The 18,175-nt window shown below is 57.0% G+C and overlaps 1 protein-coding gene across 1 annotated transcript in view; it reads left to right on the top strand.

Moving 5' to 3' along the window:
• Positions 1 to 765: 765 nt before the first annotated feature.
• The window catches only part of LOC129462982 (signal peptide, CUB and EGF-like domain-containing protein 1), a 36,549-nt gene continuing 19,139 nt past the window's right edge, over positions 766 to 18,175 (top strand). The window contains 7 exon segments of the mRNA XM_055243437.1: positions 766 to 826; positions 1,272 to 1,388; positions 8,720 to 8,842; positions 11,417 to 11,533; positions 13,103 to 13,225; positions 17,371 to 17,490; positions 17,845 to 17,949. Of these exon segments, the coding sequence (XP_055099412.1) occupies positions 766 to 826; positions 1,272 to 1,388; positions 8,720 to 8,842; positions 11,417 to 11,533; positions 13,103 to 13,225; positions 17,371 to 17,490; positions 17,845 to 17,949 (766 nt within the window).

Here is an 18,175-nt window from a genome sequence, read left to right on the forward strand (position 1 = left end):
ACCTTCCACTGGCACCCACAGCTCATCCTACGGTGGTGATGGCTCAGCCATGACCATGAGGAGGACGCCCACCACTGCAGCCCTGCAGAATCTCAGATGCACACTCGCACACACACACAGAGGGGAACATGAGGTTTCCCTTTCCCCCTGCACACCCCTACAAGGTGAAGTTCAAAGGAAAGGCAATATGCATTTAATTTAATTAGCACCAGGGAGTCCTGACAGCTGAGGGTGTATATTCATTGATTCCCCCAGCCTGCAGAAACGCAGACCCCACAGCACAGGAACAGAGTAAACCCATTAGGGAGACGCTTAAGGGAGAAGGCACACCAGGGCCAGGAGTCCAGGTGATGTCGAGGCGAAGGCAGGCAGGGGGATCCAGGTTATAAGGGATGGGCGCCCATTGGCTTTCTGCCTCCCAGCAGCAAGGCGAAGAGGGAAGCCCACGCAGCCACCGTTTTCACCAGATAAAAGCCTGCCAGATGCTCAGGAAGAAACCCAGGTGGCAGAGACCCAAGGGCTGGACGAGCCCCCAGCGTCCTGGTGTGCCAGCTCTGCCAGACCCTCCTCCAGGCCTGGGGGGGATCACTCACGGCACGACGGCTTCAGTGACCTCAGTTATGCCCTAAGCCACTCTAGCCCCTTTGAAATTTGGAGAAAAAAAAAAAAGCACTAGACAAGCTTCAAGTGGACAAAAACCTGATGCCTTTGGCATATCACTCAGTGAGAACAGATGTTGGGCTGAAAGCCTTATCAAGGTGTTGGATGGTGTGCGAGCCCTCGGTACCTACCCCTCGGCCCCCTGGCCGGGGCCACAAGCCAGTCCGTACTGAGATGCTTTTGGGGGCCCCAGTCACCTCCAAGTAACCTCTAGCCTGGACTTGGAGTCTGAGTCCAGGCAGGTCAAAGGTTTAGGAATCCAGCCTTGGGCAGTTAAATACAGCCAGGCCAGTCTGGCCCCAGATGGTAGTTTTGACCCTGTTGGCAGCAGCCTCTGTATAAGCACAGCCCTCTGCAGTTTGCAGACAGTGTACTCATCCCTCACCACATGCAGCCCCACACAAGAATGGTGTCATTCCCCCATTTCACAGATGGGGAGCTTGAGGCTCAGAGAGGCAGCACAGCTTCCCTAGAGTCCCACAGCCAGAGAGTATATCAGAGCCAGAGCTTGAAACCGGGTCTCCTGTCTCATAGAAGATCTCTCCATGGAAGGGGAAAGCCAGTGGCTTCTGTCCAAGGAGACTGAGGTCTCTGTCTCTTTCCCTCCCCAGAGACGTGTGCAGTCAATAACGGAGGCTGCAACCGGACGTGCAAGGACACAGGCACTGGCGTGCGATGCAGCTGCCCCATTGGATTCACACTGCAGCCGGACGGGAAGACATGCAAAGGTCAGCATGTGGAGCTGTGTGGGCGCCCTGGCCCGTACTGGCCTGGCCAAGAGCCTCCGTGTGCTTGCATAGCCGGGCCCAGGGCTGGGCTGAATGGGGGCCACGTGTGGCTGTGGGAAAGGACATGTGGCAATCATTTGCGTTGCTGTTGGAGAGGCCAGGAAGAGGGAGGGCTGGCCAGCAGCAGGGTCCCCGGCAGAGTTCGAGAGAACGCAGGTCCCACGGCACATTGGCAGGTTCCTGGGCCAAAAAGGCACTGATGTCAGAGAATTTGGCTGCACACTGGGTTAAACAGTTAAGCCAGCGTCTCTGCTGTGGGACTTCCTGGGCCCTCAGTGATAGTGTGGCTTCCCAAGTTGCGTAGAATGTGGCGCGTTTACGAACCCCTTGACCTTTGGTTGCAGTGGGTCTTGCAGAGCTGGTGGGGGCAGTCTGGTACAGGGCCATCTGGGACACGCAGGTCTACTCATGCCAGGAAAAATAAGGACAGTGTGTCACTACTGGGGGGGGGGGCGAGGCTAGGGGGATCCCATCTGAAAAGATAAGGACTCGGCCAGGCACGGTGGCTCACGCTTGTAATCCCAGCACTTTGGGAGGCCGAGGTGGGCGGATCACGAGGTCAGGAGATCGAGACCATGGTGAAACCCCGTCTCTACTAAAAATACAAAAAATTAGCTGGGCGTGGTGGTGGGCAGCTGTAGTCCCAGCTACTCAGAGAGGCTGAGGCAGGAGAATGGCGTGAACCCGGGAGGCGGAGCTTGCAGTGAGCCGAGATCGCGCCACTGCACTCCAGCCTGGGTGACAGAGCGAGACTCTGTCTCCAAAAAAAAAAAAAAAAAAAAAAAGATAAGATAAGGACTCAGGACTTCTGCTTGTCATCGGAAAATGAGGAGTCAGGAAGACCTGAGAGTGACTGTGGTTGAAGGAAGGAGGGACAGGGCTGGGCTGCCGGTGGCTGGCAGTGAGGAAGGCAGAGGTGTATCCTCCCACTTGTCCCCTGAGTCACCCCACAAAGACTTACTGAGTACCTCCTGGGTTGAGGGGACCCTCGGGAAACAGGAAGCCCAGGGAGCTGGGAGAGGAGAGCTGGGTGGGCTCTTGAGACAGCCCTGCAGATGAGGAGGTCCAGCTACCCCCAAAGGACAGACGGAGCCCCAAGAAGCTGTGGGCCCTGGGGCAGGGTGTTAGGCCTGAGTGCCAGAGCCCCCTGTGCAGAAGGGTGAGGGGCAGTGCTCACTGCCCCCAGCATCGCTCCAGACCACCCTCTAAACGCCCCCACCCCAGCGCTGGGCAGTACTCCCACACTTCACCAGGAAGGGAGAGCCTAGAGAGCAGGGCGTGGAGGGGAGAGGAACTGGAACTTCCAAAGTCCCGTCAGGGAAAATATTGAAAGTGGAGGTTAGGGTGACTTAAAATAGCTTGAGGTGGACTTTTTTTAAGCCTGTAAAAATAAATGTCTTTTTGTACAGTGTATGACTTCTCCCTTGCCAACTTGCTGGGAAGAACTGAGTGATTATTGACAGAAATAACAGTGCTTCCGCCTGTTTATTTGAAAATAAAGCCCTTCTGTGACCACCGCTCAGCCTGTTAATAGCCTTGGTGCGTTCCTGGCAGGCAAGTGGGCAGGTGGGTGGCGTCTGAGTCCTCACCACATGACTCAGTGCCAGGAGTGACTGGCCGAGGAAGCCCAAGGTCTGCGCAGATCTGGGCATCTTCACAGCCCAGCGATGGCACAGCCTGCCAGCATTTGCCTTCGGAGGGCCAGAAGGGCAGGCAGAGCTTAATTCCTCCGGCAAGGCTGGGGCTGCTGGAATGGGGTCTGGAGGCCAGGGGCCACCCTGTCTGGGCCAGAAGGGGGCCTGGTGCAGGGCAGGCATGTGGCCCAAGAGGGGGCTACTGGGATTGGGGCTCCCACTGCTGATCCCTAACCATCCCTCTGTAGCCCAAGGGACACTCGTTTCCTCCCGCTCTGCTTCTGGCTCTGAGGGTAGGGTGGTACTCAGAAGTGATGTCCACAGCCCCAAGGTGACCCCCCAAACCCCCCCAACCCAACCACATTTCCTTTGCTCTTCAGTCGGGGCCCTTTCACCAGGCTGCCCCACTCAGCCCTTTGGCCAAACCTCCTCCATGGACGCCCAGCCCTGGGCCTGTGGCTGCACTCAGAGCCCTTAGGGTCCTGGCTCCCACTGGCCAAGGTCAGAGATCATCTCACTCACTCACGGAACTGGTATGTTTTCTGGGCTCCTATTGTATGCAGGTTCCAGTGAGACAGGATGAATAAAAGAGACGGTTCCTGCCTGTAGGGGTCCTCTACTGAGTGCGCAAGACAGGTTTTCATTTTTAAAATCACTCAGATCATTGAGTATTACAGACTGCTTGGTGTGGGATAGAGAAGTTCAGTATGGCAGGAGGTTGGGGGAGGCCGGGGAGGGCTGAGGGGAAGAGGCGTTTATCAGGCAATGGTGGGCACAGGGGAAGCATTTTCAGCACTGTGACTGTTGCCAGAGGCCTGCGGGTTCAAGGACCTGGGACTGGGAAGGATGCAAAGGAGGCGGGCCAGATGGCGCAAGGCCCAGGGCTACCCTACAAGCTTGGCCAGGTCCCAGTCAGCACTGGGCAGGGGAGGCTCACGCCCAGGTTTTCATTTTGAACTGACCCTGGCCACAGTGGGGTCACAGTAGGGTCTGGAAGAGCAGCCAGGCACAGCTGCTGCCACTCAGGCTCGTGGCAGTGCCAAGGCAGGACTGGCAGCAGACATAGAGAAGGCAGAGACTAGACATGTCCATAGATGCCCACATTTCAGCACCAAGGGACTGTCTAGAACTGCCCAAAGGACCACCTCAGGGAGCCTGAGAAACCAGACGGTGGCCTCCAGCCCCAGGGCTGGTGTCTTTGGTGTGTTCCCAGCCCTGGCTGGAGAGGCACAGGCAGGAGGATTCCCAGCAAATTGAAGGCCCTGGCCCCAGGGTCTGGCTCCTCGGTCAGGTGCACACCCTGATCTTGGCAGGGTCTGGGGAGGATCTCAAAGGAGAGAGTTCAAAGGCTCCATGTTTTCTGAAAGCCAAAATGTCAATGTCAAGCAAGAGGAGTGGCTGGAGAACAAAGGTCACAGTGGGCTTGGACAACTCAGGGCTGCAAACCCCGGGCAGGTGGGGGTCATGGGGGCAGGTGGAGGCAGGGGTGGGAAAGTTGGGAGGTTCTGTCTAAATGTTGGGGACGAGGGGGGCCTGGAAGATGTGCCTAAGCCCTCGTCTCAAGGGCTCCCTGTTGGGTAACGTGCCCGTTCGGTGTTGGGAGGCGGTTATCTTGCTAATCGGTCCCTCCAAGAGGAAGGGGATCCTGGGCCTCATGAATAAGGATGCAGGACTGCTGCTTGCCATTGGCAAGTGAGGAGTTGGGAGGATGGGAAAGTGACTGTAGCTGAAGGAAGCAGGGAAGGGCTGGGCTGCTGGTGGCTGGCAGTGGGAGAAAGCAGACATGCATCCTCGCTTCCTCAGCGGGAGCCTGCATTTCCCTCAGGGACACCAGCCCCTCTTCCCAGCATCTCCAGAACAATCTGGGAGAACCCCCTACCCACCACCTGTTTCCTCTCCTCCCTCTGCAGTGCTCTGGGCCAGGCAGGCCACAGCCAGGGCTTTTACCCGAGTGGGAGCAATGATGCCCTCGAGTGACCGCCAACTGGCCAGCCCCGCCCAGCAGCTGGCCCTCCCTGCTGGGCACTCCAGGATGATGCCAGCCCATGACCCTGTGCCCTCCCTCTGCTCCCACCCAAAAGTGCTCCCCTACATGGTCCCCCACGTGAGATGGGCAGGAGGGAGCCAGAACCAGTATCCTGTGCGTCCCTGTAGCTCACCCCATCGCCCTGCCCCCATGCATATGCACTCAAGCTCCAACCCTGGGTGATGCACACAAATAGTCCACTCAGTGGCCCAAGACCCCACCCTTCCCTCAACCCTCAGACCCGCTCCATTGTCTGGAATCACCCTGACCCATTCATTCATTCAGTGAGTGTTCCCAGACACTCACGCTGGGCCCTGGGGCACCAGACAGGAACAGACACCCCCAAGTCTGTGTCCCAAGGCCCTCTCATGCCCCCAAAGGCAGGTCCCGTGAAGAGGGAGCTACTGGCTCTGGAAAAACCCTGGGAAAGGCTTTCTGGAAGGGCCGTTTTTCCCAGGGCTCGGGTCAGCAGGTGAGGGGGTACTGGGTGTGGTCGCTGGAGTCCAGGCTGCCAGGGTAGGAGCCAAGCAGGCTGGAGAGAGGAGGCAAGGCCGCCTGGCCAGGCTGGAAGGGAAGCGCTGGGAGCTTTTGCAGAGGGAGGGCCCACATCCTAGCAGACTCAGAATGCTGGCCAGCAGGCAGGGACTCAGCCAGATTTGTGTGTGGAAGGTGGTGCTGGCTGCCTGGCGGGGGGCGGTGGGGTGGGAACCCAGGGAGGAGCAGAAGGGCAGAGGGGCACAGAAGCTGCACCCCAGGGGCCATGAGCCCAGCACCTGCTTCACTATATCCTGAGGTAGTGTGAGGAGGGGTCTTCCCTCCATCCTGACCCCCAGGCAGCCAGCTACACCAGCCTGGGCCTCAGGCAAACATGCCTCTCTCTGCCTGTCTGGTTGCTATGACAGCCCCTTAGCAGACAGGCCCAGATGGGGCAGGGGATGGGGCTGGGGGTTCTGGAAGGCCTGAGGCTCCACTGAGGAGGCAGGAGTGGTGAGAATGATCACGTGCTGCCCCTGTCTGCTTAGCAGCCTCAGCTCATTTCAGTTTGCTAAGGATGCTGGGAGAGGCGATGCTAGGAGAGGCACCATTTAGCAGCCCGGTTTGCAGATGGGACCCTAAGGCTCAGAGAGGTGCCTTTCCCTGCCCAACATCACACAGCCAACTGAGGCAGAGCTAAGATGGGCCTTTGTTCTTCTACCTGAGACTTCTATCTAGAAATTCCCCATCTACCTATAATCCCGGGACTGGGGGGGAAGGAATGATAGAGATTCCTAAGCCTCCTCCCTGGACCAGCACAGCTAGGCTTCATATCTCTTTCTTGGTGGCTGCAGGGCCAGCGTGACGTGCTGCAGCAGGCCCGTCTTTGGGTTTGGATGGTGCTGGCTGAGACCCAGCTCCTGCGTGTAGTGCTGTGACCTTGTCTGTAAAATGGGAGCCCTGTTGTCTGGGCTGGTTTGAAGGTCACATGAGATGACAGCAGGAAGTACATGGCATGTCCCTCCCCAAGGCTCCCAGAGAGCCACGTGGGCATCTCAGCCCCACACTCCTCTAATATTCTTGACCAGAGATTTGACCTCTAATAGCCTGGTTTTGTCATCACTGGGGGGCATTCCCTGGAAACATTGCTTTAGGACTTTGGGCAGGTAGTAAGTCCAGCCTGTTTGGTTTGAAGAAAAAAAGTGAGAGTGGCATAGGCCGGCCTGAGGTCGGAGGAGCAGTGCCAGGAACAAGTTGCCTCTACGGGGCCCAGTGCCATCTATAAAGTGGGGGCAGTCTTACCTTCCACACAGAGCGGTGCCAGTGACACTGGACAGGGCCTTCATGTACCTGGCTCAGCAACCATGCCCAGGACGGGCTCTGCAGATGCTGGAATCTGCATCTGGCAGGTCTGCTGAGACATGGCCAGTGACCAATAGGAGCTGCTCTTCCCATTGTCCTCCCTGGAAGGGCCTCTTCCACTGCCTCCTTTTTGCTTCTCCAAGTCAGGGTGAGACCACCGTCCTGAAAGCTAGCACCGATTATTATTTTTTTTTTTTGAGATGCAGTTTCACTTTTGTTGCCCAGGCTGGAATGCAATGGCAAGATCTTGGCTCACTGCAAACTCCACCTCCTGGGTTCAAGCGATTCTCCTTCCTCAGCTTCCCGGGTAGCTGGGATTACAGGCATGCACCACCACGCCCAGCTAATTTTGTATTTTTAGTAGAGATAGGGTTTCTCTGTGTTGGTCAGGCTGCTCTTGAACTCCCGACCTCAGGTGATCTGCCTGCCTCGGCCTTCTAAAGTGCTGGGATTACAGGCATGAGCCACTGTGCCCAGCCAGCACAGATTATTTTTTTAAGCTACCCCGCAGTGTAGAAATAAAACCTCTTATTTTTGTTACTCATTGCTGGAGAGAGTCTGGAGGGGGTGGCCAGCATGGGGGCCTGCAGGCCGGGACCCAAGAGGAATTTGGGAGTAGCTGAGACTGTGTCCCTTGGAGAAGAGGCCCCTTGGGGACAGGGACCTCTAACGGCACAGAATGCCAGGCTGGCCCAGAGCCTAAGGGCAAAGCCCAGATGGGCCCAACAAGGGGGCAGGACCCGTGTGAGGCAGGGCCCCCAACCCTCTGCACAGCTGGGGAGCCAGCAGCCAGCCTGGGAAGTGGGCACCAGGCAAGTCAGGGCAGGAGCATGGGGGCTCACAAGGGTCAGTGCTGTGTTTACGGTGAGGAAGACATCTGTGAGTCTTCGGCCAGCAGGCCATGCTGGGAGGGAGAAAGTTCCCTGTCGCTGGAGGGGTGCAAGCAGAAGCTGACAGGCAGAGTTGCTCGGGATGGCATCATTTATTACACGGGATTGGGCCAGGCAACCTTCGGAGCATACCACAACTCATTTACTGCCAAGCGAAGAAGCAGCTCAAACAAACAGGCGGGGAGTCAGGCTGGGAAAGAGGGGAGCGTCAGGCCCGCTGCATAGCCCAGCTTCCCACTTACCTTCTGAAGCCTCTTGAAGCAGGTGCTTTCCCTCTCTAAGCTTCAGTCTACTCCTCAAACAGAGGCAAAAATGCCTACTTTTTGAAAAAGGTTTCTTGAGCGCTGACCAAGCACCGGCACAGTGGAAATATTTTGTCACCTAGTCCTCGTGATGTCCTTCAAAGTGGGTGCACTTCCTGTCCTCGCTCTGCAGGCAGGAGGCTAAGGCTCAGGGGTCCAGGAGCTTGCGGAGGTCACCAGAAGTGGTGCCTGCCTGCTCCAGCCTCCCTGCTGGCCAGGTGGCCTCCCTGAACCTGCAGATGAGAGGACATGGGAGAGTCGCCATCCCTGCTTTCTTGCCGGGCACAGCAGCCATCAGTTCCTCTCTACTCAATGTCTCACATCCCAGGCTTGCCAAGTCTCAGGGGAAGTGACGAAGCTTGGGGAGCCGGCCCTTCCCGGTACAACCCAGCCCCAACCCTGACCCGTGCGAGACAGGGCCCCCAACCCTCTGCACAGCTGGGGAGCCAGCAGCCAGCCTGGGAAGTGGGCACCAGGCAAGTCAGGGCAGTGTCATCCCACGCCGCTAGCCTGTTGTCCCCTCACTGGTCACACAAGCTGATTCTCCTGGCTCTCACTCCTCCATCCCCCTTGGCTCCCACAGACATCAACGAGTGCCTGGTCAACAACGGAGGCTGCGACCACTTCTGCCGCAACACCGTGGGCAGCTTCGAGTGCGGCTGCCGGAAGGGCTACAAGCTACTCACCGACGAGTGCACCTGCCAGGGTGAACACCTGCCATGCCCCGGGTGGCCCTCGGGACCAGCGGGATTGTGCCCCTTCCCCTCCTGGGCTGACACGGGCTCCTAGGAGGGGAGGGGAGTGAGGATGGGGCTGGGCCCCAGGGAACAGGGTCCCTTATGACTCTAGGGGACATCGAGTCCAATCTGTTCCTTTTATTGATGTGACACTGAGGCCCGGGAGGGCTTCAGCACATGTCCCAGGTGGCAGAGGGAGCTGGTGGCCGAGCTCATCAGCTCACTGAGCCCCTCCCTTCCCAGGTGGCCCACGGGCCTCCCAGCATCCAACTCCTCTGGCTTCGGAAGTGGGATGCTGCCATCTGTTGGAAAGCGTTGCACATTGCAGGCAGGTGCTCTCAAACAATCCTCAGCTTCTGGGAACAAGGATAATGAGAAGGAGGGGTCTGGGCAGAAGCCAAGAATCCCAGCCCAAGACAAGTCTAGTGGGATCCAGGATGCAGCGGGAGCCCAGAGGCTGGCAGTGCAGAGCGGGGTCAGGGAAGGCTACGGGGGAGAGCCCGTTGGTGAAATGCTTGAGGGGTGAGTAGGGATTTTCCAGGAGGAGCCAGGGAGGGAAACGCACCCAGGAGATGGCACTGCCAGCCTGAGGAGGTTTAGGGGACCACAGGGAACTTGGTAGGGCCGGATGAGGCCATGAGGAAGGAGACAGGTACCCTGTGAGACCCACACTGGGAGAAAGTGCAGGAGGTGGGGCACCCCACGGAGCAGGGCAGGGGCTCTCTTTCCCTCATGATTATCCAGCTGTGGTCTGGTGGTTTTGTGCCTGCGGGGTACCAGCAGTTGTGGGCAGCATGTGGCCTTGTCTGGGTACCAGGCTGTGCTTCTGCCTGTCACTGCAGCTCAGGGGCTGGCACGGGTCAGGGTGAGGCCCTGAGGAGCGAGGGCTGGGCTCCCACAAGGTCCCTGAGGAATGTAAAAGCAGGAGGCTGGTGAGAGTGAGGCCAGGGCCTGCCGTCCTCAGAATCATGTGTGCCCCAGGCCAGCCGCTCCCTTCCCCAGGCTCAGCCTTTTCGTCGTCCCTGGACGGGCATCCTGGCCGTGTCTTCTCCTCAGGGCCTGAGGTCTGGTCAGGAGTACAGCGTCTGTCCAGGCCCTATCAGGGTTCCTCTGACTTTGACTTTGTTTCTCTATTGGCCTTGCCAAGTTCTGCAGAGGGCTGAGGAGAGCCCTTGACCTTGCATCCCAGCTGCCCCCTGAAAGAGGCAGGTGGCTATCGAGGAGGAGGTGAGATTGCTTGTGAGGCCCTGTCCTCACCCGCCCCACTCCCACCTGTATCTTTTTCCATCCCCTTCCAGGCTCATCTTTCTGAGGACTTGGGGCTGTGGGCTCCACAGGTCCAGCAGGGAAGGGTCCATGCTCCTTCGCTTGGCACTCAGGGGACCCCAGACACCCCCCCCAGTCCCCCTTGGGCTCCACACAAGTGGACCTGCCAGGGTGGCTCCTAGGAGGGAAGGGGAGTTCAGATGGGGCTGGGCCCAAGGGAACAGGTGCGTCCCCTGGGCACCCCATGCTCTTACCTCCTAGCCACTGCCTGGAGCACTCTTCCTCCACATTCATTCGCTCATTCCAGGCTGGTCCCATCCTTCAGCTTTTAGCCCAGGTGCCGCAAGCACCAGGAGATCCCAGATCCTCCCTGGGAGGGAGCACACTCGCCTTTGAGCACCCATGCACAATTTCTTCCTTGTGTTAATGTTTTTATAAATATGCATATGTTACAAATATTTGTGAAATTACATGAGCTAATGTTTTCAAAGAATGAACTCTTAATTGCTGCGCCCAAGGAGGGGCAGGTTGGCTTCTGTTTTGCCTTCAGGGGTCCCCATCAACTGTCCCATAACAGCCATTTTCCTCAGAATTTATGGCCAGGACAGACTTGTCTCCAGTCAACATGGTGGTTCGTTTTTTCCTTTCCAGGAACAAACACCCCATGACCTTTCCTGTTTCCCTTTTTACCTTGGCTGCCAGGAAGCTCATCATCACATTTCACATTCTATCAGAGCTCCCTTTTTGACCTTTATGGGTGGCGTGTTTCCTCTTCTCTTTTTACTTGTGTGGTTTTCCTTATTTTCTCAAGAACCATCATGGGGTGATGGGGAAAGATGCTTTGGTCAGCATCCAAGAGGCCTAGATTTATGTCCCAAGTCAGCTGCCCCCCCAGGGCCCTAGGGCCAGCCGCAGTCCACTTCCTGCAGGCATGGATTCAATGCCTCTCTGCCACTCCTAATCAGAGTTGACTGTGAGATAATAAAATGGCAGAGATTCATAATAATCCCTTCCATTCACAATGTTTCTGCCCTGCTCATCTCCAGAAAAGATGTGAGGTGGCTCCCAACCCAGAAACAGAAGGCCAATGGAGACACAATGGAAAATCGAGCAGCAAGAAGGAGTCTCCCATTTCCTGCGGGTCGGTGCTGTGCTGTGCCTCCACCCAGGGACTGTGTGTCCACAGATGTGTCTTGAGTGACTGAGAGTGACAGGCCGTGCCCACCCACCACTCCCTGAAACTCCTCCCCCAACTTTGTCTCCCTGTGGCCACGCAGACATCGACGAGTGCTCCTTCGAGGGGATCTGTGACCACATCTGCATCAACTCTCTGGGCAGCTTCCAGTGCCTGTGTCACCGCGGCTACATCCTCTACGGGACAACCCACTGCGGAGGTCTGCAGCCTGCCCGCCAGGGCCACCTCCCCCCCGAGGCACGCGCCTGGCCGCATGGCCACCTACACTGCACCCCGCATCCCAATGCTGCCCTCAACCCTGGGGGGCCCGAGGCCTCAGCAAGGATGGGGACTGCTGGGCAGAGGGGCTCAGCCAAGGACAAGTGGGGCAGGGCTGGGGAGACAAGGGGTAGCAGGGAACGGTTAGAGGTGGGTAGCAGGTCTCTGCCAGCGCCAGGCCTTGGCCAGATGGGCACAGGGCTAGAAACCCCATTTACTAGAGAACCCGGGCCAGGAGCAGGGGCAGCCAATACATGGAAATTCCAGACAGCTTGTTCCAGGGAGGCTTACAGCAGAGAGGGGCAGAGTAGAGGGGCAATTCGGGATCCTCAAGGGGGAGTGTTTGGCTGGGGGATGGGGAGGAACTCCAGAGGGATCCGCATGAGAAAGCAGTGGACAGAAGGAGCGAGAGGCAGCCACAGGGCTGGAGCCCGCAGGAGGGAGCTCAGAGGAAGATGCAGATAGGGGGCGCCATCCCACCATGCAGGCTGCGTGAGCCCGCAGGGGAGTTGGGGGTTAATTCCCAGTCAGATGAGAAGCCTGTGGAGGGTTTAAGCAGGGGTGTGATATGGTCAGGTTCAGGGAACTAGATGCCCCAGTGGCCACGTGGAAAGGAGAGTGGAATCCAGGGTACCACTGGGAAGACAGCTCCAGGCATGGGGGCGTGCACTGCTGGAGCCGGGGCAGGGTGGGCAGGGATGGAACAAAGAGGAAGTTTCTAGATGTATTTAGGAGCCAGAGCCAGGCTGCTGGGACTTGGTGTTATGTGGGCATGGTGGGTGAAGATTGGGAAGCCAAGGACGGTCCCCCTGTCTCTTCCTTTTCTGTGACCTGGGGGTAGCCACACTCAGGATGCCAGGCCACTTGAAGATCAGACAGGGTCAAGCAAGAATGTGATCAGGACGCAGCTGGTGCTTGGGCTTCTGGAGGTAGGCTACAGATTCTTCTGGAAAGACTCTCAAAAACCTGGGCACCCCTTCCCTGGGCCTGCCCAGTGCAGGCAGCTCAAGAACTAACAGAATGTGGGGCCCGGCCTCTTCCCCCAGCTCCAGCAGGTGCTTTTGGTCAGAGGAGGAAGGGCCTTAGTGGTGACCTCCTTCACCCTGGTGTCTGTTGTACCACAGGGGACCTGGGGCTAGAAAAGGGCTTGTCCAGAGTCCCACAGTAAAATCAGTTTCACAATCCCTGGAGCAGTGCTCATTCCCTGTGCCAAAAACCAGGTTGGGTTGGAACTTTAATCGTGTGCCACCTCCTCTGCCCCCTAGCCTGGGGTGCAGCTGCTTGAGTTCAGAAAATGACTGAGGTTCCTGGGGGAAGGGACATTGGGGTCTGTGAGGAGCCTTATAAACCCAGGCGTGTGCGCGCCTGTGGCGCGTGCACTGCTCATCTGCATCCCGTGATGCTGTCCAACTCGGTGGGGTCAGGAGACTCTCTCCCTCTTGCACCGGGTGGTCCCTTCCCCTGCCAGCTGCCAGCCTCCCCTCTGCCCTTACGCCCGCTGTGCTTCCAGATGTGGACGAGTGCAGCATGAGCAACGGGAGCTGTGACCAGGGCTGCATCAACACCAAGGACAGCTACGAGTGCGTCTGTCCCCTGGGGAGGCGGCTCCACTGGAACCGGAAGGACTGCGTGGGTAGGTGGCCGCCCTGTGCTGCTGGCTCCTCCCCTGCACCTGGGCTTGGATGGGAGGGGCAGTGGCTTTTCTGAGGTGGAGGTGAGCAGGACAGCCCCTCCCTTTCCTCTGGGCCTTGCCTTCCCAGGCAGAGGTTCTCTGCTGTTGGGGTATGGCTGAGAATGAGGACTTGCAGAAAAGGAGGGGGTCCCAGGCAGAGCATGCCAGTGTCAGCCAGAGGCACAGCAACAGGGATCTGCGGTGGGGAGGAAGGCACAGAGGAGATCTGGGGGTCCGTGTGCAGCCCCAGCCGTGGGCCACAGGGACCCTGCTGATGTCTCCGTAGGGCTGGAAGCTTAGAGGGAGTGGGTGTGGAGGCCTCTCTTCTGGCAGCTTCCCCTTGTCCTGCTGAGGAGGTTGAGGGGGAGGAGGAGGGTCACTCGGGGTGCAGCAGCCTCAGTGGGGCACAGTTGCAGGGGATGTGGCAGTGCCTCCTGGAAAGCCCATGGTCCCTGCACCCTCTGCGGGTGTGCTCGCAGCACTGGGTGCCCCTAGGCTGAGTTCTGGATGGGCCCCTGCGTTCCCTGGTTCCCTGTACACGGGGCCCTGTCTGGGTGCTGGGGCTGTGGGCCTGCCCTCCTGGAACCTCCACACCGGGTCCTTGCCCGGCCACACTCTGACATCCCCAGGGCAGCCTAAGTGAGCCTTTTAAATTTAAGTTAGAACATCCCTCTGGGCTCAGAACCCTACCATCCCCCCAACCCTCCACCGCTTCCACCCCCCCGTAACTCCTCCTTTGACTCTGAATCAAAGCCACAGTGCTTGGAATGGCCCGAAGGCTGCTGCCAGCTGACAGGATTGCCCTCTGCTGTCTCCCTCGCTTGCTTCACGCCAGCCTCACTGACTTTGCAGGGCCTCCACCAGCCCTCAGCCCAAGGCTGTGCGCTTCTCTTGGCCTGGAGGGCCCTCCCCCAGCGCTCCCTTGCTGTGAGGGTCTGTGAGTGAGGCCCGCCCCATCACCCACCCAGAGCCGCAGCCTCGGCCACTTCCGCAGCCATCTGGGCCCCCTTTGCTTCCAGCCTTCTTTCCCTCCCATCACACTCCCAGCCACCAGAAGTAATGTGCACTTTACAGGTTCGTGTTGGTTTATGTCTGTCTGTCTGTCCATCTCTCTCTCCTCACTAGAATGTAAGCTTTACACAGTTAAACAGGTCTTCTTGGCCTGTCCCATTCACTGCTACAGGCCCAGCACCTGCAACAGACCCTGACAATCATAGACACAAAGTAAATATTTGTCAATGAACACATTAATGAATACAGACCATCATTTAATATCTGAGCTCAAAAGGCTGGGTTTATCATGTACTTATGGAAGGAATTGCTGTGCTGTTCAGGCAAAGTCTCACTGAACAAAGTCAACTGCTGCTCTTCTGTTGAGTTTTGGGAAAGAGCTTGTTTGGGGTTGTCCTGGTGACAGAGGCAGCATTAGGGGATATCCGTCTTAGAAGCATAGGAAGGATATGGTACCTTCAGATTCTTTGCAGGAAAGCGTTGTTCATTGAGGGTGTTGGGGGTCATTGCTCCTTTGTGAGCAGGTTTACAGAAACCTGCCTCCAAAGGCCAAGGAAACTGAGTGGCAGAAGAAAGAGGCTGACACATTTAGTTTCTCAGAAAGAAACATTTGGCCGGGCACAGTGACTCACGCCTGTAATCCCAGCACTTTGAGAGGCTGAGGTGGGCAGATCACCTAATGTTTGTATTTTTAGTAGAGACGAGGTTTCACCATGTTGGTCAGGCTGGTCTCAACCTCCTGACCTTGTGATCCACCCGCCTCAGCCTCCCAAAGTCCTGGGATTGCAGGTGTGAGCCACCGCGCCTGGCCGCTTCTACCGCTCTTTACCATCTGTTGCTTTTGAACTTTTTCTTCCATCCAAGATCCTAACACTTACGTGAACTCATTGTGATACAGATCTGATCATCCAGGACAGTAACTATCCAGCGATATCCCGAATTCTTAAGCAAGGATGTTTGTCTGTCTCCTGGAGAATTTCCTTCAGCACTCAGCATAGCTCTAGACCTGACTTTACATCCAGCATTAGAGATCTGATTTCTGACTTTCCTGGGATAAACCCTAAGGGAGGAGTTGCTTGTGTAGGAGGTGAGGGGCAGGAGCAGAGAGGGTGGGATGCAATAAGTGGCTGGTGAAGACAGAGCTGGGCAGAGAGAGTGGCAAGTGGATTTCGGAAGGTTTGAGTGGGAGAAAACTGAGGCCAAGGTATACCACTGGCAAAAGCTGTTAAATGATGGCATTTTGTCTCCTAACATTTTAGAGCTCCTCTTAAATATATTAATGTATTAGTTTTGATGTGTCAGAAGTTCCCACTATGACCAATGTTATTCCAAGCTGCTGGTGGTGGTTGTCGCTGTTTGGGTTTTGTGGTGAGTAGGGGGCAGTTTGCCATTTACCATGACAAGCACAAGTTAGGATAATAGTCTAAATTCATAAGGATGCAGGAGTTCAGCCAGGGAAGTTGCAGCCTTGGCATAACCAACCCATGATCATCACTTTCATCAGTCAAAAGTGTGTGCTTAGAATGATGTTCCTGGTTCCCCCAACCAGACACAGGCTGGAAAGGGCCGTGCAGTCAGTGACCTGACAGCTGTGACCCCAGAATATGGAGAAAACAAAGGGGCCTCCTTTCAAGTGTTGGCAGAACAGGAGCGCCCTCGGGAAGATTTTAGAAGGGACCCAAGGAAAGTTCTGCCTAGTCGCCTATAGGAATTGGCCACTAGTACCATAGACCTCTGACCATTGATCCTGGGGGCCAGCTTGGATTGAGTTGGAAGCGTGCAGGGCCTGTGTCACCATCTTCTCCCCAAGGAGCACCCTGTTATCTATCCATCAGACACAAGACAAGTCAGAGCACAGCAAAACTCATAGCATAAACCTTTATCTAATAGTCAAGCAAAAACAAAGTGCCCAGCAGCAGAACACGCAGGTAAATGTGCATCTCTGAACACAAGGTCTTGCTCCCCAGCCGGAGGCCCACTTGCTAACAAAGCAGTCAGCACGAGAGAGCAGCAAAGCAAGTGAGAGCTCAGAGTGTTGTCACACTGTGCCCTCCCAGAAAGCAATCAGCAGGACAGACAAAAATGTGGGCCCCGGGGACTTGACCAAGGACACCTGTGGTCCTCGGCGCCCAAAGGACACTGGGAAGCAAGGGTTTCTAAAACAATCTCAGAGGAAACTCCAGAATTACCGAAGGATGAGATCAGCCACCGCTCAGTATCTGAAACCAGAAAGCTGAGCTGTCGCTTAAGTAAGGGGGAGCTGTGTTGGTCAGGCAGGCTCAGGGAGCAAAGCAAACTGCTGATCTTCCCTGGGGATTTGGGGCAAAGCTTATTCCAGGCAGGTCAGGATTAGGTTGATGGGAGTCTAACAGCATGGCCTGTGTGGGTTACAGAAGGGAGATGACTTGACTGAGCCTGGAAGCCTGGTTATACTGGAGTAACTCCACACTGATGACTGACCAGAGTGTGAGGCTGTCACTCATGAGGTGGCTTTCAGAGGCGTGCCACATAAGCAGGTTGTCACTGACCAATTAGCCGTCTATAAAATCAGTTCTGGTATTTACCATGGCTGTAGAACCGTCTGTCTTTTCCTAGGAGTACGGGGGACTTTTTCATCCTCTAATGATAAGTAAGCAAGTGAGAAATTCTGGAGGGCTGTTTTGGACATCTCCAGACACCTGATGGCTGTAGCAGGTGCTGCCCCAAAGAGGTGCTTCCGAGCGATCCCTCCCACGGCCCCTCCCAGGAAGCCAGTGTTCATTTACCGCCGTTCCTTTCCCCAGTAGGAATGGACGCCTGCCCTGGAGAGCTCAGCCCTGCCCTCAGGGAGTTCCTGATCTGGGGATGGGGACATGAACCTTCTCACAGCCAGGATTAGAGCCTGAGGGGGAGGAGGGACTAAGCCAGCTGTCTGGGCCCAGCATCCCCACACACCCAAGGGACCTGCGATCTCCAGGCGCCTTCCCACCTAACCAGCCCAGCCATGGAAGAAGGGAGTTGGGGGAGTCCCCATTAGGCCATCCCCAGGACCCTCCCGGCTCCAGGAAGCCTCTGCCCTGGCCTCTCTCAGCCCTCTCTCATATCTCCCTTCACAGAGACAGGCAAGTGTCTTTCTCGTCCCAAGACCTCCCCCCGGGCCCAGCTGTCCTGCAGCAAGGTGGGCGGTGTGGAGAGCTGCTTCCTTTCCTGCCCAGCTCACACACTCTTCGTGCCAGGTAACCCGGGCTGTCCCTGAGATGGGATGCTGTGGCACGGGGGTCTTCCTCCCTGGGGTCCCACCATTGCTCCCAGCTGTCCTCCAGGAAACAGCCCGACCTAGGAATGAGAGCCTCTGATAACTGAGTGGCCCTAAGGCAGCTGTCTGGTTTTCTCTGGGCCTCACTGTCCTTCTCAGTAAACCCAGTGGGCTCCTTCCTCCTGGCCACTTACCTGTGGTTGTGTAGCAGAAACTGGCAGAAGAATCTGTCCTGATCTTTGCCTCACTCCACAATCCCTCTGAGGCCCCAAGAATCTGAGTGCCGTGGGAGGGAGGAGCACCAGGCCCACCTCACCCACCGGCTTCTCTGCAGACTCGGAAAATAGCTATGTCCTGAGTTGCGGAGTTCCAGGGCCACAGGGCAAGGCGCTGCAGAAACGCCACGGCACCAGCTCTGGCCTCAGGCCCAGCTGCTCAGGTAACCCCTCGGCCTGTCCATGCTGCATGCCACTGGGTGACCTTGACTGCATCCAGCAACATGCTGGCGGGAGAGGAAAGGGCACCGCCCAGGGAAGACCTTCCTGCTCTCGGCCCTGCCCCATGTGGCGTGGGGTACTGGTGATGAGCCAGGCCAGGACCTAGAAGCCAGCAGGCTGCAGGCCGAGTTCCAGCCCAGGGTCAGGGGACCATGGGAGGGCCCTTCT

This window comes from Symphalangus syndactylus, chromosome 14 (assembly GCF_028878055.3).
Source record: "Symphalangus syndactylus isolate Jambi chromosome 14, NHGRI_mSymSyn1-v2.1_pri, whole genome shotgun sequence".
In the NCBI taxonomy this organism is placed as follows: Eukaryota; Metazoa; Chordata; class Mammalia; order Primates; family Hylobatidae; genus Symphalangus; species Symphalangus syndactylus.